Here is a 15,988-nt window from a genome sequence, read left to right on the forward strand (position 1 = left end):
TTGGTGCTGGATCTCTCTGGAACGACCTTAAATTCTTCAGGACTGACGCAGGTGGAAGAAAACCATATCTGCCCATTCATTGGCGCCCTTCTTCGTACCCTCAAAACCCTTCACTTGCGCTTGTGCGGCATCTGCCCTGATGTATTGAAGACCCAGGGCCCCGATACAAAGCTGAGACTAAGCACTGTGGCCATCAACCTATGTCTGCCTTCAGATCAGCCGAGCATACTGCCTTGGCATCATTCAATACCATGCGAACCCCTGGCCGGTGGATTGGCCCAACTGAAGGCGGACATACAGGAACAGGCGGAAGCTCTTGTAACTCGCATGGAATCACCCAAAACCATAAGGATCTTGACACACCCCTTCCCGAAACTCGATACACGATCACTGGATGTTTTGGCTGGCAAGGCAATGAAGTTAGAAGATGATGCGGCATGGGATGAGGATGGCGAAACGGTGGTGGAAACTGTTTATGAGGACTCGGAATTAGATTCAGACTTCGGAATTCCAGTTTTCTAAATTCCAGACGACGAATTTGATGCTTTTTTGTTCGACTAAACATGTTTTAATAGTCAAGCTTCAGATCAAGTTCTCTTGTTGTCTTCGCTTGCCATACATGCGGATTGGCAATATCACCTCTCTGCCGCCGAGCTTGAGTGCTTGACTTTGGCTGATAGAGTCTATCAATCTATTCATCTAGACACTAGACTACACAATGATGACCGGGCTTAGGCCATTGACATCCAAACCCTCCAAAGCTTCCCCGTGCATGATCCCATGAACATATGCCTCTCCAACCAAGCTGTACCGCCCATCGCCGGTAGGTCGTAGCAGGCAAGGAACCTGGCATCCATCCAAGATCCACACTTCATCACCTTCGCGTGTCGACTTTAAGCCCCATCCTAAGCGCCCCTTGGATGTTACAAAGAGACCGCGACCCTTGGCTGTCACTGAGATTTCGTGCCTAATACTGAGCTGTCGAGTATTCACTTCAAGCAGACCGAGTCCACGTTTCGTTAAATTGGAAACGTAGGTTTGAAAATTCCGCCAAACTCGGTCATCAACTCCCCTTTCTAATGTTGCTAAAAGGACAGACCTAGCTCCTGCGAAATGCTTGGGGTTTTGTGTGTCAGTTGTACCGTATGGTAGTACGCCTCGAAGAATCAGCAGATTCGTGAACTCTTTCATGACTTCATTAGTGCGAACCTTCCATTCCTCCACAGCCATTGAGTCCGGGGACCATCGATATAGTAACAGCGACATTTCGTTGTACAGAACATCCTCCATTTCTTTGAATACATCTTTACCACATTCCCCTTTAGCAGGATGGCAATCATCTTTGATGTCCTTCATCATGGTTCTCCAGAACACCTCTGACCTGGACTGGTAGGAAATCACTTGGTCTGGGACCTTCAGTATCCCAGAAGGGGTTGAAAAATAATTCCCATGATTCTTCTCCTCATACTCGTCAATTAGTGACAAGTCGGACGATGGTGGTCCAATGACTGAGGTTTCAGGCACTAATGCCATCAATTCAACGACATCATTTGCTGAGATATGGACCTGCTCACACGCCTTGATGGCAACCTCGGGAACAAGCGAGTAAACCTTCTCTTGGACCACTGAACCTTTGCAAAGCTTAACTGCGTCAACCCGGGCCCCCATAAGCTCTACGCAATTCGACGGTAAGTATCGAATATCGGATCTGGGCTTTTCTCTAGGGGTCCCACAAGCTGCCCACGCCCAATGTCTGCGAACCAGTGGATTGTGACCGATTGCTACACTGAAGTCGGGAACCCATGATGGTAAAGAATTGATCTTGCAAAGGGCCTGATCTTCCTTCTGAGAAAAGCAGTCCAGATTAAAGCCCTTTGACGACATCATGAGTTTGGTGGCCTCGATGTAGACGTCGTCAACGGTTTTTGAGTAATCTGGAATAAGTTGGGGTCCCTTCTGGTCTGCACCATTTTCCGAGATGCCAATGAAAGAATAGACCTTGTCTCTGGGATCTGTAGCCTGCGAGTCACGGAAATTCCTGGTAATGCTGTTTATCGGAAAAGGTCGATTCCAGTACTTATCGTACTCCTTATAATTGCCAATGCCGAGGCGGTAGCTGACCCTGGCCAGGTTCCTGAAGAATATGGGGTTGGCCATATTTTCTGGATATGGGTGTTGAACACCAATGAAAAGCTTATCGAACCAACCAGTATCTTCGAGGAAAGTCATGAACCAAGGAAAGGTACGGAAAGGGATGAAGTATAGTCCACAGAGTGCAATCGATTCATGCTTTACGAGAGCTTCTTGTATGATCCATGACCTCTTGAACCAGGCTCGATTGAAAAAGTTAAACATCCCGCGAGCTTTCTCTCGAGTGATGGGTCGGATACCCAGGGCTTCACAGGCCTGGCGATCCCAGATGTCATAAGATCTGTACTTGAAACCCCGATTCCAGTCTAGTGGTTCAAGAGATTTCTGGATATACTGCAGATCATCGATATCTTGCTGGTGACCACCTAGCCAGATTTGAGCACGAACACATTGGCGGTATACCCGACCCATCAGTTGAACTTGAGAGTTCTTTTCGGCAATGTCCTTCTGGTTAATGCAAATCTGATCGACCCATATGTACCTAGACATGTTTGGATATGATACAGATGTCGGAGTGTTTCGAAACATAGTGAGATAGTGACGGATGGCGATGAGAGCTGTGTGAAGATTTGTTGTGACGTCGAATCTGTGGCCGTTACAAGTGATAGAAAATGGCGTTGTTGCCCAATTTGTATTGCTGGGCTCACGACCTAATGGATCACCCCATGTGTACGACAATGCATCGTACACAGGTTCATGATCGAGATCTTTGATCACGAGTGAACAAGTGATGGGTTGGAATAAGTCTTCGCTATTCTTAGGAAGATAGTCTATTTTTAGTAGACGGATAGATGTAGGGGTTAGGAGTTTCTTATATTGGAAAGGAGGCAAAGAGTTGGTGGCTGTACGGTCCATCGGCGGCTCAATGAGACCTACTTGAGTGAACCCGGTGTCGAACTCCATGTTGAATCTCCAGATGGTAAAGAGAGTCTGAAATATGATGAGAAGATCAGGAGAGTTTACCCCTTTATATAATCTGAGATATTGCTGCCTAGGTGGGAGAACAGTCAAGTAAAACAAATAAAACAATCAAAGAAGACAAAGATGAGGTATTGGCTATTTATTTGTTGGCTTTTACATCAAGACTCACCAGAAAGTGGATGGTTAACCAGCCAAACAGTTACTAGCAAACCTGGCTGCTAAGTTCTGTTTACAGTTAGGCTCTCAACCACAAGTCTCAAATGCAAAGAACACATCAAGCTCACAACCTTTGAGAGCCATTAAGTGGGCAGTGTTTTAAGTTCAATATTTACACAGATAGTAAATGTTCTGGATAATGGCATTCATCATTAAAGCAAGACGAGTCACGTAGATAAGCAAAGGGTAAAATTTGGAATCTTTGAGTTCCCTTAGCTTGATTTTCTGCGGCGTTTATGATTATCTTGGGTTTGAAGGACGTGCAGTCTTTGTGCCGACATTCCTTATGTTGGTTTAGTAACACGAGTGAGAAAGAATAGGTATTTGATATCAACACGGCACAAACCTGCAAGACAGCATTACAACTACCATGATAGCATCAGGGAAACCTGGGAGACGCTTCCACAAGCAATATTTGCTACTCTTTGTTAACAGGACTAAAGAGCCAAACCAACAAATAAGCCAACAGAAGATTGATTGATCAGTGATATGAGCAAACTTGTACTGGGTAGCAAATTCATTGCAGGGGATGGCTGGCAAATAATTATGCTTTCGAATGTGAGCGTTTGGGTTTGTTTTTTGTTCGCCAGAAGTACATTCAATGTCGAAGTATTGCACGACTATAGAAGCTGCGCAAAAGCAATGCCATTCTGAAAACTCGCACTTGACTGGTAGAATAAAATTTGTCTATAACTAGCGCTTTGACAACTATTTTCACTGCTTCTTATCCTTCCCAGTCCCATTCACTGCAACGTCAACGTCAACGGCGGCAAACCCGCTTGAATACGAACCCTGGTGAATTTTCGGATTCATCCCCTTGTCGCGAGTAGAAGGGGCGTGGCCGGTAGGCCCAAAACCGATTGGACCATCTCTGGGCGCGAGAGATTCTTTTGAGATAAGCTGTCGCCGATTGAATAGCATTCCCGTTTCATAACGAGGCTGCAGTTACATTGGGAGATGCGACCTGTTGAGTCAGAACAAAGGGGCTTATTGCTTTTATAGAAGCGAACCGAGTTGGAGTCCGAAAGAGGAGTAGTTGGAGTCTTATCCCTGTATCCTCCGACGGAGACTAAGGAGGGTTGCACTAATGGATTGGAGACGATGCGAGAATTTGCCGATGTTACCAGTCAAACTCTATCTACTGGATAAGTATGTTTCATTGTTGTGGTATTCGAGTCAGTGTCCGAGTTCGCCGACATCTTCCAGCAGTTGTTCTGCCCGCAGATACGGTCATGCTATCTCCAAACTTTTCAAAGGCTTAACTGTAAGACCCAATAACTAGGTTAGAACGAAGGCATCGAATCCATGATATAATGAAATATCCAAATTACTTATTAAAAACTAGGCAAGGCTGTTGTGGATTGCAAAAGTCCAAGCTTTGCCCTTACGTTTCGAGACCAAGAAATATGCATTCATAACAAGCAAAAGCCCACATAACCAAGCATCACCCGAAGCGAACCGCTCTCCCCGTCTCCATAAGAGCCCACAACGTTCATTTCACGTTCCATTTCCCAAACTCAATTTCGAATACCGATGGAAGGCAAGACACATCCTTTCGGAGGGACACTCTCTGTTTGATGATGATCGTCGATATGGAATTAATCCGATTAGTTTGTTAGAAATAGTAGCTGTAGATCTAGTCTCGTTAATGACTCGTAGTGCCCGTCGGGTCTCAACGGTAGATGCGCAAATTAAAAGCAGAGCAGCCTTGTTTTAGTTTGAGCTGACGACACCCGATGTAGAGTAGCGAAAATGTACAGAGTTTGGATGCCGTTGAATTTGCACAGACAATGGATCGTGGTGGCTGTTAGTTCTGGAAGATGTCATGTCTATCCCAAACTTCCAGACATAATCTAAACGACATTCTGAGAGGTGAGCTCTCAATTCATCAGATATATTCATCCTCGTATTGTCCACGATGCAACCGGATGCCCCATCTTCCGTAAGACCCTCCTAGTTGAATCCTCGATGAAGACCCAACTAGCGCCAGGGGCACTTACATACAATTTCACCACTCGGGGAACGAGTAAACCACTAAACGATCGGCACTGAAGAAATCCCAAATCCCATATCCTTGAAAAAAACAGGGCAAGGAAATGCCGTCAACCGCTGGCAACCGATGGCTCGTGTTCTCACCTGCTGCCCAGTCATATAGACAGCGAACGATAGCATTGTCATATGCTGACTCTTAGTATAACTCCGGCCGTTGGATCTGCACGGAACATATCTCGCCCTAGTTTAGTTCTTATCTCACAAGTCTTGTTCATAACGGTCCAAAACATCTGTGGATTTCACTAATGCACGTACATGTCGATCCTAGGCCTCCGGAGCAGAGGTCGTATATCATACATGCCACGATCCCCTCAGCGGGCGGTTCGCTAATCTATTTGATGCGCGTCTTTTATTCTTCTTTATTGTCTTTTGGCTTCTGAATCTTGTCGACAGAAGTGGTGAAAAGACTTACCGTTACAAGATGGAGACAACCCCGAGGGAGTCGAAGCAGATTGATTTATGGATCTCGGAGTTCATCACGTTTGGGGCTGCGACGGTTTTTATCGGGTTACGGTTGCTGAGTCGACGTCTTACGAGGATTGAGTTTTGGTGGGATGATTGGTTTGCGATTGGCTGCTATGTAAGTCGACGACTCTACGGTCATTAACTTTCGAGGGTTATACCAACTTCTATAAGTCTGTAGCAATCGCTTGGATAGTCATCATTCCTATCTGTACGTCAGTCACGATATTCGATACAACCGAATCTAACCTCGATTAGGGATCAAAGATGCCGGACTTGGACTTCACATCGACGACATTCATGGTCGCGGGACCAAGGCGGAGATATTGATGCACAACAGTCTTATTCTCTACGTCGCCGAATTGTTCTACGCCACTGCTCTCTTCTGTGCGAAAGGATCGATCTTGAGCTTCTACTGGCGTATGTTCCGAGTCACCAACATCAAGCTTCCCATTCAGATCCTGGCCTGCTGTTCACTGATATGGATTATCATTCGAGTGAGTATGCCCCGAAACAACATGCTTCATGAGAGGCGCTGACGTTGGTGGACATTTATGGGCATCTTCAATTGTATCCCAGGGCAGCGCTTCTGGGATTCTTCGGCTGGGGGCTCTTGCGCCATTGAGGACAAGAAGTTCTTTTTCGGTACTATCCTGGTTCACGTTATGCTCGACATCGCAATCATCGCCCTGACGATTCTCCAGGTTCGCAAGCTACAGCTACCTGTCTTTCAGAGGGTCGGCATCATGCTCATGTTTCTGTTTGGTATTGTGTAAGTGACGACGCTACAGCGGTGGGAGCTCTTCTAACTCTTGCAGTATTTGCGCTTCAGCCATGGTCATCATCGTGGCCTTGACCCAGTTTGATGCCACGTCGGAGGATCTAACCTGGAACTTGGTCACCATTGTCGTCTGGGCTTCTGTTGAAGTGAATCTCGTCACTGTATCAAGTATGTATCCGAATCTTGCTCCCTTTACCGTTATAAACGTTGCTTAGCCTGCCTATCTACAGTCCGCCCCGCCATCCTGTACCTCTTCACATGCACCAACCCGACATCGACTATCGGCTCCGGTTCCAACAGCTACGGACCCAGCTACGGCCGCAGTCAAACCAAGAACACGATTCGATTATCTACCCTCCCCAACAACAAAGACAACGACGAGTCAAGATCCACTCATCAACTTGCCGATTCCGATCAAGGTGGTCGCGGGTCATTGTCTGACTTTGAGAATCATGCCATGGACCGATACCGAGGAAATCTGTCAACTGTTACTGGTCGTGCTCATGATCATGGCTCTGAGGAATTCAACACTGGTTCGCCGTTTGGCGGAATCATGGTCAAGAACGAGACTACTGTTCGTATTTCGACTGCTAGACAGTAATAGTGATGTCGAGGAGGAGGGTATATGGAGAGGCGATGCAGATAACAGGATAACTAATTCGACTTTGGTGTATAAACGAAAAAGCCGGCTCAACAGTCACGGAGCTAGGAATATGTCTCAATAGAACTTGATAGCTTTTAGGTCATCGCTAAACCCCCCTTTTCATGACGAAATGATCCTTTCATCCTATGTCAAGGCCATTGACCCGAAGGTTTCGGGTTTCGGGTTCGCGTTTGAGCGTCGGATTTAGGAAATCCGAACTTCAACAGCTCTAGCAGTTAGTTAGAATAGACACCTTTGAGGCATACAAATGGTTATCTACCCCTTACTTTATTGAGAACTAACCCCAGATTCTTTTGCCGCTTGCAATTACGGTTCCCCGCAGGTCAACGAGTTCTGATCCGGACACTCAGTATAAAGACCGTCCTCCGGGCCCACACGCACAGATACGAATCACAGGCAACATTACAACTCAGCTTCGCATACCTAGTACTTATCTAGACTACATAAAAATGGTCTTCACACCTCCCTCATGAGTGCCAAAGCTCCAAATTGGTATGAAACAGTCCTCTGCGTACAGAAACAGTGCTGATTCTTGCAGATCCGCCTGTTTCCATCTCACTTCACGAGTTCATCAACGAGCCAATTTCCTCGCCCGTGCGCTCGCCAAAAGACTCGACTTTTCTCCCAACGAGGGCGTTGAATGGGACAAGGTCTGTTGCCAAATGCACAAAACTAAACTTTGTCACGATAGTGAGCGACTCTTTCTGCATCAAATGGTAAGACAAGACAAAGAAAAATCACAATCGTTTACGACCCAAGCGCGTCCTGAAATGTCCTTTTTCGTCTAGAATCATCAGTCACCTACCGAGCTGCGAAGAAGACGGGGCGCGTAAGCTGAGACTTGGCGAATTGCTGGGAGCGGCCGCCGTGCATGCCTCTACTGAACTGATCGAAGAAGGCTGGCCAGAATTATACTCAAGCTGGTTGTGCAAGATTGAATTTCACTACCACAGATATGCTATTTACAGTTGAGACTTGTGGCTGAGAGCTTATTCCAGCAAGCAGAACTTGGGATTTAAGTGACCGTCCTATTGACGTTGATGTTGAGCTAGGCTGTTTGGATGCAGGATCTTCAACTCATGAAATTTCTGCTGGCAATTTCTGTGAGAATCATGACAAACTGATAACGTGCGCCTCAATCCTTAGTGCTCTTCAGAATGACAAGGCTGAGATGAGTTGATGGGATGTAGTCGGCGGTTGTGGACCCGAGTGGGCACCCGTCCTATCACCATCAACAAGACCCATAAATCTAACATCTGACAACCTCACCTCTCGACCTCTTTACGAGAATATTCCTGACCCCATTCTTTTACTTACTGAGAATGGCCAAGAAATGGAGCGCGTCAAGCGCTAGGCTTCAACGTGTGGGAGATCATGGTCTGGGCTTCCAAGAATCGGCCAGCGACCGAGAAAATCATCTGCTGCATCAAACTAAAGTGTGTGAGATGCTCAGTCAACGGTTTGCCGTCGGTTAGAAACAAGGTTCATACTCGCGTCTCGAGTATTTCTAATTTCAACGATCTATGCTCTAATTCTCCACTGCACCGAAAATACAAATCGCAACACTGTTCAACAAGGCGCCCCCGGATGTGATTAGGGCCAAGCGGCAAGCCTGTTTTCAGAGTTATCGGTCTGTCGCTCGGAGCGAGTGCATCATTGTAGGCTCGAAGTGGCATTTGAACTTGATAGACTTATTATCTATTGTTCGCTATGGTCATTTCTGGATGAGATGTCCAGTGGAGAAAAATCGCATCGCGAGCAAGAACAAGGTGTGGTCGAAAACCACACATAGCGTTTGGCGCTTGGTGCTAAACTAGGACTACATGTGCTTTATGATTATCAAATTGCTTTTTTGATTGTACTCTCTGATATCTAAGAAGAAGAACTCCCGGAAGAAGTGATGATGGAGTGCGAGCGTGATGTGGTATATGAGGTCCGAGGCGGTGATGTGTGGAACAAGAAAACACATCGCGAACTGCCCCAATGCAGCGAACGTTGATATAATTCACTGCGTGATGCGATGTCTATCGCAATAAAAAATGAATAAAAGCTTTCGTGGGTTTGAACAGAAACTGTTGTGAAGTCAAAGCATTGAAAAAGCCAAAAAAGTTTGGTCAGGATTGAGTCTCGCCCTCGTCAGGGGTCAATGACTGGGTTCGAAGGTGTAGCCCCGAAGTTATCTGTAAGATGACCACCTTCTCCTTGGGTTGGGCTGTGTCCACCTGACCACACCCCTTTTCTTGTCGTGTCCCATGTACTTGGAGTGGTTTTACTTGGGCCTATATACCTTATGCAGCTGCGTCACTGACTGCGAAACATCGATACTCCTGGCACTGGCAGGCAGTGCTCCCCTGAACCACTGTTATACCACAACGCAGAGACATGTGTCAGTGCGATTCCTGTGGAGTGCAAGCACTGGCGTGTACCACGGCGGCTTATTCCCACCCTCCTTCGCTATGGAAACGAGAGTCAACATGCGAGGTGACTTTTGTAAGAAGCCTGGACTTTCTTTCAACTTGTAAGCCAAAGGGTGATAACGCACGAGGAGCGGAGTGATAAATACATTTCAGTAACTTCAGTAGTATGCTTGGATAAGGACAAAACGACACTTGGAATAGAAGAGATATTTGTGACGTCTGACTTTTGATTCTACACCATCAACTATCTTCAAAACCATTACTGTTGAATGCGCCGTGTCGAATTGACTTGGCCTGGCTCTGGCTGGTCTTCTACCCACTCTCTCACTAAAATCTCCCATTAACCGTCAACCTCCATTTCCATCTGATGTTCCTTCTCTAGCTCCGTCAAATGAAATACTTGACTGGGAGTACAGTGATGATCCACAAGAACACGTAGGCTGTTAGGGATCGAGACGCCGTTTTGGAGGAAAGTCCTCCAAACATCTTTCAAGTGGGTGTAGGAGTCGAAATACTCCTTTAGTGGGCCGTCTTCGACGGCCTCTTTGTCTCTGACCTCATCTGGCTTCTTCAAAATTTCCCTTCGCGCACGTCTCGCGATGGTTCGATCCGGAGTTGCGAGTCTTTTTCCGAGTATCTTCATCTGTCGGGTAAAGTCGCGAAGCGTCATAGCATTGTCCTCCGACTCATCGTCATCGCTCACAGCAATCGGCTCGTTTGTGGTGTCGTTAGGCTCAATAGATGGAAGTGCGTTGTCACTTCGCTCTAGCTTAGGAATCGTTGGGCCAGCAGGTTGAACAGCGGGACCACCTGGGCATAAGACGCTGCGAAGAACGTTCTCATATTTATTCATAGCCGGCATGCTGGTGGTGACAAACCAAAACGGGCTTCCCTCCCAGTTTCGCAGTTCTGCCACAGGTTTCTGGCGGGCTTCGTCCAGTTCAATGATGAACCACTTCGACTTAACCTGGTTCCACATCTGCACAGCAACGGACAGCCACTGGATGCTGTTGAGTTCGCCAAACACCTTGACCAAGCCTTTATTCTTGTCAAAGAATCCTTCATTCTCAGGCAGAAGCTTGCGATAGGCAACGGCTGCAACTATGCAGCCCATGATGTGTGCTGGCGGACAAACAATCTTCCCAGTCTTCGCCTGTAATCTCACGACTTGGGATAAGCGACGTCGTATCCAGTCCACGTCTCTGAAAGACTCAAGTTTAAAATGATGAAGTATTCGAGCGTTGCTGATTTGTTGAGCTATGGCACCAAAGCACTCCTCTGCCTCGTGTTTCTGAATGCCGACCGAGTGGAAGATATCGGTGGTGATAGCTTCACAGACCTGGAACATCGTACCCGGAACGGCATGACGAAGAGGAACATTTTTGTAGATGTCTACTCCAATCCTGTGGATGTCTAGGGTTTCTTGGGAGATATCGGGAGCAATGGACTCTGCATTCGATTCGATCTTCAGCGGCATTGTCGACATTGTCGGTTGCTAACTAGAAATGCAAAAGATGGTTAGAAATGTTCAAGCGACCGGCCAAACAAATATTTACTTACAGTGTCGTCACACCAAACTTTCGCGCCTTGGAGATTGTGAGAAGAGAAAGGCAAAGTTGTGAGCGCTGAATTTGGGGCGGTGATTAGGTAGCTCTCCCATCGAGAAAAGTGGACCCAGATCTGAGTGAGGTCAAAGACCTGTAACTACCATGGGCCGCACGGGACCAGCAACAGACATTCTGACGGTAGAACAAGGTCCTGAGAAATTCTAAGGGAGGCTAAAGAACTCATAGATATATCTAAGATTTACGAAGTTTTACCAAACCTTGGCTCAACTTTATAAATTTATGCAATGTTACCCAAGTCTTCTTGTCACCCAAAGTCAGAGGTGTTCTCTTGGGTAATGGCCCTCGCTTACGTGATTACAAGGCTCACAGTCTAAGGATCATCTTCGTGCCCCCCTCCAGCTCTTCTCACCTCTCCTTTAAACACTCACACCGACATCAACATCATGCCTAAGAATAACGATCCCACACGCATAGCTCCAAAGCTAGCTCCAAAGCACAACGTGCCTTCTACGCTGAAGGTGCCATGTCTTCTTCAGCTTAACGGCAACAACACTTTTGGCGGAAAGGGACTCGGTATCCCCACGACTATAGCCACGTCTCTGCTAGCCTTACGATCTACAGACAAGGACTCGTACCTCAGCCTAGTCATCGAATTTCCGCTATCAGCTGCGGTAGATAGCACCGGCTTCGGAAGGTGTCATCACAGTGAGCTCTTATATTCATATGCTGCATCCGATATCCACTAATAACTTTTCCAGTTGACTTTGGTTCTGAGAAGGTCATTCCTAGCACCACCAGGAGGCTCACAGTGAAGTTTCCCCGTGAAGAGATCAATATTACCTACCAGGCTGCAACTGAAGAAGAGACCACGAGATACCCTACTGGCAAAAAGTACATGACTTGGGTCAGTGTCATTCTTGGCAAAGGCGCATCAGTCTCTGTGCAAGGATTTGGTATGCCATACTCGAACCCATGTTACTTCACTGAAAGCAGTGTCCAGCCTCCTGCCTCGACAACCGTTATGGACGGCCTGAGCCTACTTGATATCATCCAACAGCGACAATTTCTGTTCCTCGCTGCTCACCATGACGACATTATCAAGGCAAAGTGGAGCGTCGCCAGCTTAGCACCCAACTTCGACTACGGCTATGGTGAAGACCAGTCTTGGGACATGGAAAAGTACATGAAGCAGCTACATGAAATCGAAGGCCACCGCTTCCGGACTGCATGGAACTTTGATACCGACGCCTCTCATGTGACTGCTATTACACAGAGCATAGTCCAAGACTTCATGTGGATTCAAAAATGGTGTCTCGACATGACTACCGAAATGGGGTGGGCGTACTTCGTCAAGCATCCAGTAAGCCGGCGGTCAAAAAGATGGCTAGTCATCGTGAAGATGGACGGGGACTTCTGGAAGGACGAAGAATTGTCTCAGGCCTGTGTCAGCGGAACTATGAAGCTGGTTGTCCATCCCGGGCCAGATGAACTCCCTGAGTCATGGACGGACGACCTTTCAGAACGCTATTCAGCACGTATCTGCCACGATCCTGATGAAGTAAGATTGCTCAACCCTCATCCGCTCACTGGGAAGGACTTCGTCGTCAGGGTTATCGAGCCGCTTCAGACCCAACTTGGCATCAAGGAGTTTGAGAGCCGTGAGGCAGCCGACGCTGCCTTTGAAACTGACAAATCGCTTTAGAACCGCGTTTCGTTCGAATGGGATCTGCAGCTTCATGATGCCAAGCGCCAAGTCGACTCTGTTTGCGACCTCCTGCCATCGGCCGCCCCAAACCGCCAATTCTTCCGTGACAAGGGCCTCGAAGCCTCAGAGCTTGGCGTTGGGAGGGAGGCATTGATGATGAGTCTGCACAGAGATCTCCTACGTGGTGATGGCTTCTGGAAGACAATGATGGCCGCAGATCCGGCAGTGAACGAGATGGCAAGCAACATGGGAGATATGGATACCGGCAGCCAACACCAACGAATGGCTTTATCTATGCTACCGTCTGTCAACTTTCTGAAGGAAGATGGTCGAAGCGGCTGGACTGAGACTCTATTGTCCGAGGTTTCTGATGCCGACCAGCGTCCGCTTCGTTTCTATCTCAGCAACCGCCCTCTGGGGTTTGGTATCATCACAAATGTGAGCATCTGATATTCAAACTCATATTCTTCCCATACTGACGAGAAATGTAGGGACCAAACACCGACAACACCTCCATTTTCCCCATGGCAGTCCTTGCGATGGATGCAACCGTGGGTACCGTCATGGCAAGCGCTCCGACTCCTACCGCCGTGAACAAGTTCGCTTCTGACCTCCATACTGCCTCTCGCAGCGCCGTAAGCAAGTACAACATCGGGAGGAGCCAGGAAAGCAGTCGCCGAGCTGCTCTGATCATCTGTGGCTTTCAACTTCAGGTCGAATGCGACGCCTTCAAGTGTTTACTTCAATTCCCTCACCTCGGCAATGAAGCGGCTGGTGATGATGAATGGGGCGTCAAGTTGGATTGGAAGCTCCATCTCTCGGCCACATTTTGGCTTCTTACCTGCCTTGGCTCCCAATCCTTGCCACCCCTGCATAAAGAGGACGCCAGAATTCTCCACGAGTTCCAGTACCTACTTGAAAATTCATACATCTTCACTCGTCTTCTCGAAAGGGTTTCTGGCAATATTTCGTGGGAAGAATACGTGACCGGCGAAACTGTTTCAGACACTGAAATCATGAAGCTGATGGAGATGCTTATCGAGGTCGCCGACATTGTCTGTACGACCCCATCCTTAGCCCACACCGAGGACCATCTCAAGAAGTGGAAGATCGAGCGGGCTCGGGGGATCGCCATTGACGAAGCTGGCGGTATGAGCCGTGGCGATTTGTATTCCATCTGGGGTAACACACTCTTGCCCTGCTTTCTCGCCGGAGATGAAGAGTTCATCCCTCTAGAGGTGAAGAGCTACCATGACCGAGATGCCGACGGAAACATGCGGAACAGATTTGGGGATGATGCTCGGAAGTCGGCGTTGGAGTTTCTGGTTGCGACTGGCTGGCCTGTCTATCACGTTCGTGGTCAGTGACATTAGCAGTTGTGCAGTACAATACACATGGAAGGGTAGGGGACACGACTAAACTGGTGGAATATCAGGAGGTTTTAGGGTGGTCTTTAGACAGCCGTTGGTGAACTTGATAAACTTGGTAAAGTCTTTTTGTATTATATCAAGATACCAGAATAGAGTGCAAAGCCCTTTTGCTCCCTGAAGATCAATGCACAGCGCTCGCTACGTTACCGCCGTTTGCTACCACTACACCACCCGGAAATCATCTGTTGAGAGACGCTGACATTAATTCAGCTCATGTAGCATTCGCAATAGGCGTACCTACATTGTTTCTGCCACTCTTGAGAGGTCTGATTGTCCTCAATTAACCATGAAAAGACTGAAGTTAGCTTACCTAGCTTAAGCAACCAATTTGATATGTCACTGAGATAGAGCAACACAACACATCGACAGCTTAATCCTTTCACATTCTCAAAGTTCTCTCAATCTTGGTGTATTCTCAAAGGCACCGCTGTATTCTTCCAACCTCGCCATCTGAAATCCATTCATCGTCAACTAACACAGCCTCCACCGCAGTCATGTTTCACGACCACCACTCTCCAACTCCCTGTCTATAACACCCCCCACAATGTCGCTTTACGACTCCGAAAGAAGCTTCACTGCTCAAAGGCGTTTCGATACTGCCTTTTAAGTTTCATAAGCCTTATCTGATATCTCGATGGAAATCTTTGCGGTCCTAGGACTCCAAAGCCATGTCAGTCACACGCTCGAAAGTAATCTATTCGATGAGCAAGTGAACTCATGCGACCGTCAACATCTTCAAGAACCCATCGTTTCACCCAAGCGGAAAGCCTCCTCCAGCTGTGCTAGACGGAACGCCTCATCTGCGCTACAATGATACTCGACAAGGCGACGAAGACTTCCTGGAACACTTCCAGTCTTTGCCAGACTCCGATGCCAGCGCCTTTCAACGCACGGAAATATCTGCGGACCCTGATGCAATGTATGCTGCAGGTTCTGAAGCGAGAGCGCCATCCCCGCTCTCTAGTCAGCGATGGCTTCGTTCTGGAGTTCAAATGCAGTGGCGAAAGCGCTACGCTCGATTTCCATTGAGTCACGTTCCTGCTGTACAAGCTCGTACGCCTCCCGTTCCATGTCCTTCATCTTCTCGTCATGAAAGTCAGCGAAGAGGGCGATTCCCCGACGGACCTTGTTGACAATCTCTCGACGTTCCAGCTCTGGAAGTCCCTTACGCAAGGGCTTAAGATCCGCAACGTAGAAACGCAAGATATCCGCGCCCATTCCGCAGAAGGCCATGTCCTTTCGCCGCTTTGGGACCTCAACGGTATACTCCCATTCAGAGATATCATCGTCGATGAACTCGGAAAGTTTGTTAAACCACATCGGATCGTGACTTAGGCACCAGGCATGAACGGTATGCTTCATCTCGGGAGGCAGGACGCGGAGGATTGGTTCGGCGAGCCATTTGGATACTGTTGGCCCCAAAAGCTTGTCGAAAAACTTTGACTTGCCCATCTTGGCGATATTCCCGCCAGCTCGCTCGAGTGCTTCTTCTCTGGTGATTGTCTTCTTGACCAGAGTGGGGGCTGGGTCGAAGCTGTCCACGGAGGAGACGGACTCTGTGTCCTGCTGGTCGAGAGATGGTGCAGGCATCTTTCATTGGATTGCTTTTTGCAGGAAGGTA

The 15,988-nt window shown here is 47.8% G+C and overlaps 6 protein-coding genes across 6 annotated transcripts; 3 read left to right on the forward strand and 3 right to left on the reverse strand.

The window, feature by feature from the left end:
* Positions 1–711: 711 nt before the first annotated feature.
* Positions 712–3,054, reverse strand: J7337_004882 (uncharacterized protein; the record flags this gene model as incomplete). Its single annotated transcript, XM_044822569.1, has 1 exon — positions 712–3,054. One exon carries the CDS (start codon positions 3,052–3,054, stop codon positions 712–714), a length of 2,343 nt encoding a protein of 780 aa, XP_044683902.1.
* Positions 3,055–6,636: 3,582 nt separating this feature from the next.
* On the forward strand, positions 6,637–7,184 carry J7337_004883 (uncharacterized protein; the record flags this gene model as incomplete). Its single annotated transcript, XM_044822570.1, has 2 exons — positions 6,637–6,751; positions 6,814–7,184. The coding sequence occupies 2 exons, from the start codon at positions 6,637–6,639 to the stop codon at positions 7,182–7,184; spliced, it is 486 nt and encodes a 161-aa protein (XP_044683903.1).
* Positions 7,185–10,004: 2,820 nt separating this feature from the next.
* On the reverse strand, positions 10,005–11,044 carry J7337_004884 (uncharacterized protein; the record flags this gene model as incomplete). The annotated part of the gene is given in 2 exon segments (XM_044822571.1): positions 10,005–11,003; positions 11,018–11,044. 2 exon segments carry the CDS (start codon positions 11,042–11,044, stop codon positions 10,005–10,007), a joined length of 1,026 nt encoding a protein of 341 aa, XP_044683904.1.
* Positions 11,045–11,675: 631 nt separating this feature from the next.
* On the forward strand, positions 11,676–12,934 carry J7337_004885 (uncharacterized protein; the record flags this gene model as incomplete). The annotated part of the gene is made up of 2 exons (XM_044822572.1): positions 11,676–11,937; positions 11,991–12,934. 2 exons carry the CDS (start codon positions 11,676–11,678, stop codon positions 12,932–12,934), a joined length of 1,206 nt encoding a protein of 401 aa, XP_044683905.1.
* Positions 12,935–13,144: 210 nt separating this feature from the next.
* On the forward strand, positions 13,145–14,304 carry J7337_004886 (uncharacterized protein; the record flags this gene model as incomplete). The annotated part of the gene is made up of 2 exons (XM_044822573.1): positions 13,145–13,375; positions 13,429–14,304. 2 exons carry the CDS (start codon positions 13,145–13,147, stop codon positions 14,302–14,304), a joined length of 1,107 nt encoding a protein of 368 aa, XP_044683906.1.
* Positions 14,305–15,327: 1,023 nt separating this feature from the next.
* J7337_004887 (uncharacterized protein) lies at positions 15,328–15,957 on the reverse strand (the record flags this gene model as incomplete). The annotated part of the gene is given in 2 exon segments (XM_044822574.1): positions 15,328–15,521; positions 15,537–15,957. The coding sequence occupies 2 exon segments, from the start codon at positions 15,955–15,957 to the stop codon at positions 15,328–15,330; spliced, it is 615 nt and encodes a 204-aa protein (XP_044683907.1).
* Positions 15,958–15,988: the final 31 nt, after the last annotated feature.

This window comes from Fusarium musae, chromosome 3 (assembly GCF_019915245.1).
Source record: "Fusarium musae strain F31 chromosome 3, whole genome shotgun sequence".
Taxonomy (NCBI): domain Eukaryota; kingdom Fungi; phylum Ascomycota; class Sordariomycetes; order Hypocreales; family Nectriaceae; genus Fusarium; species Fusarium musae.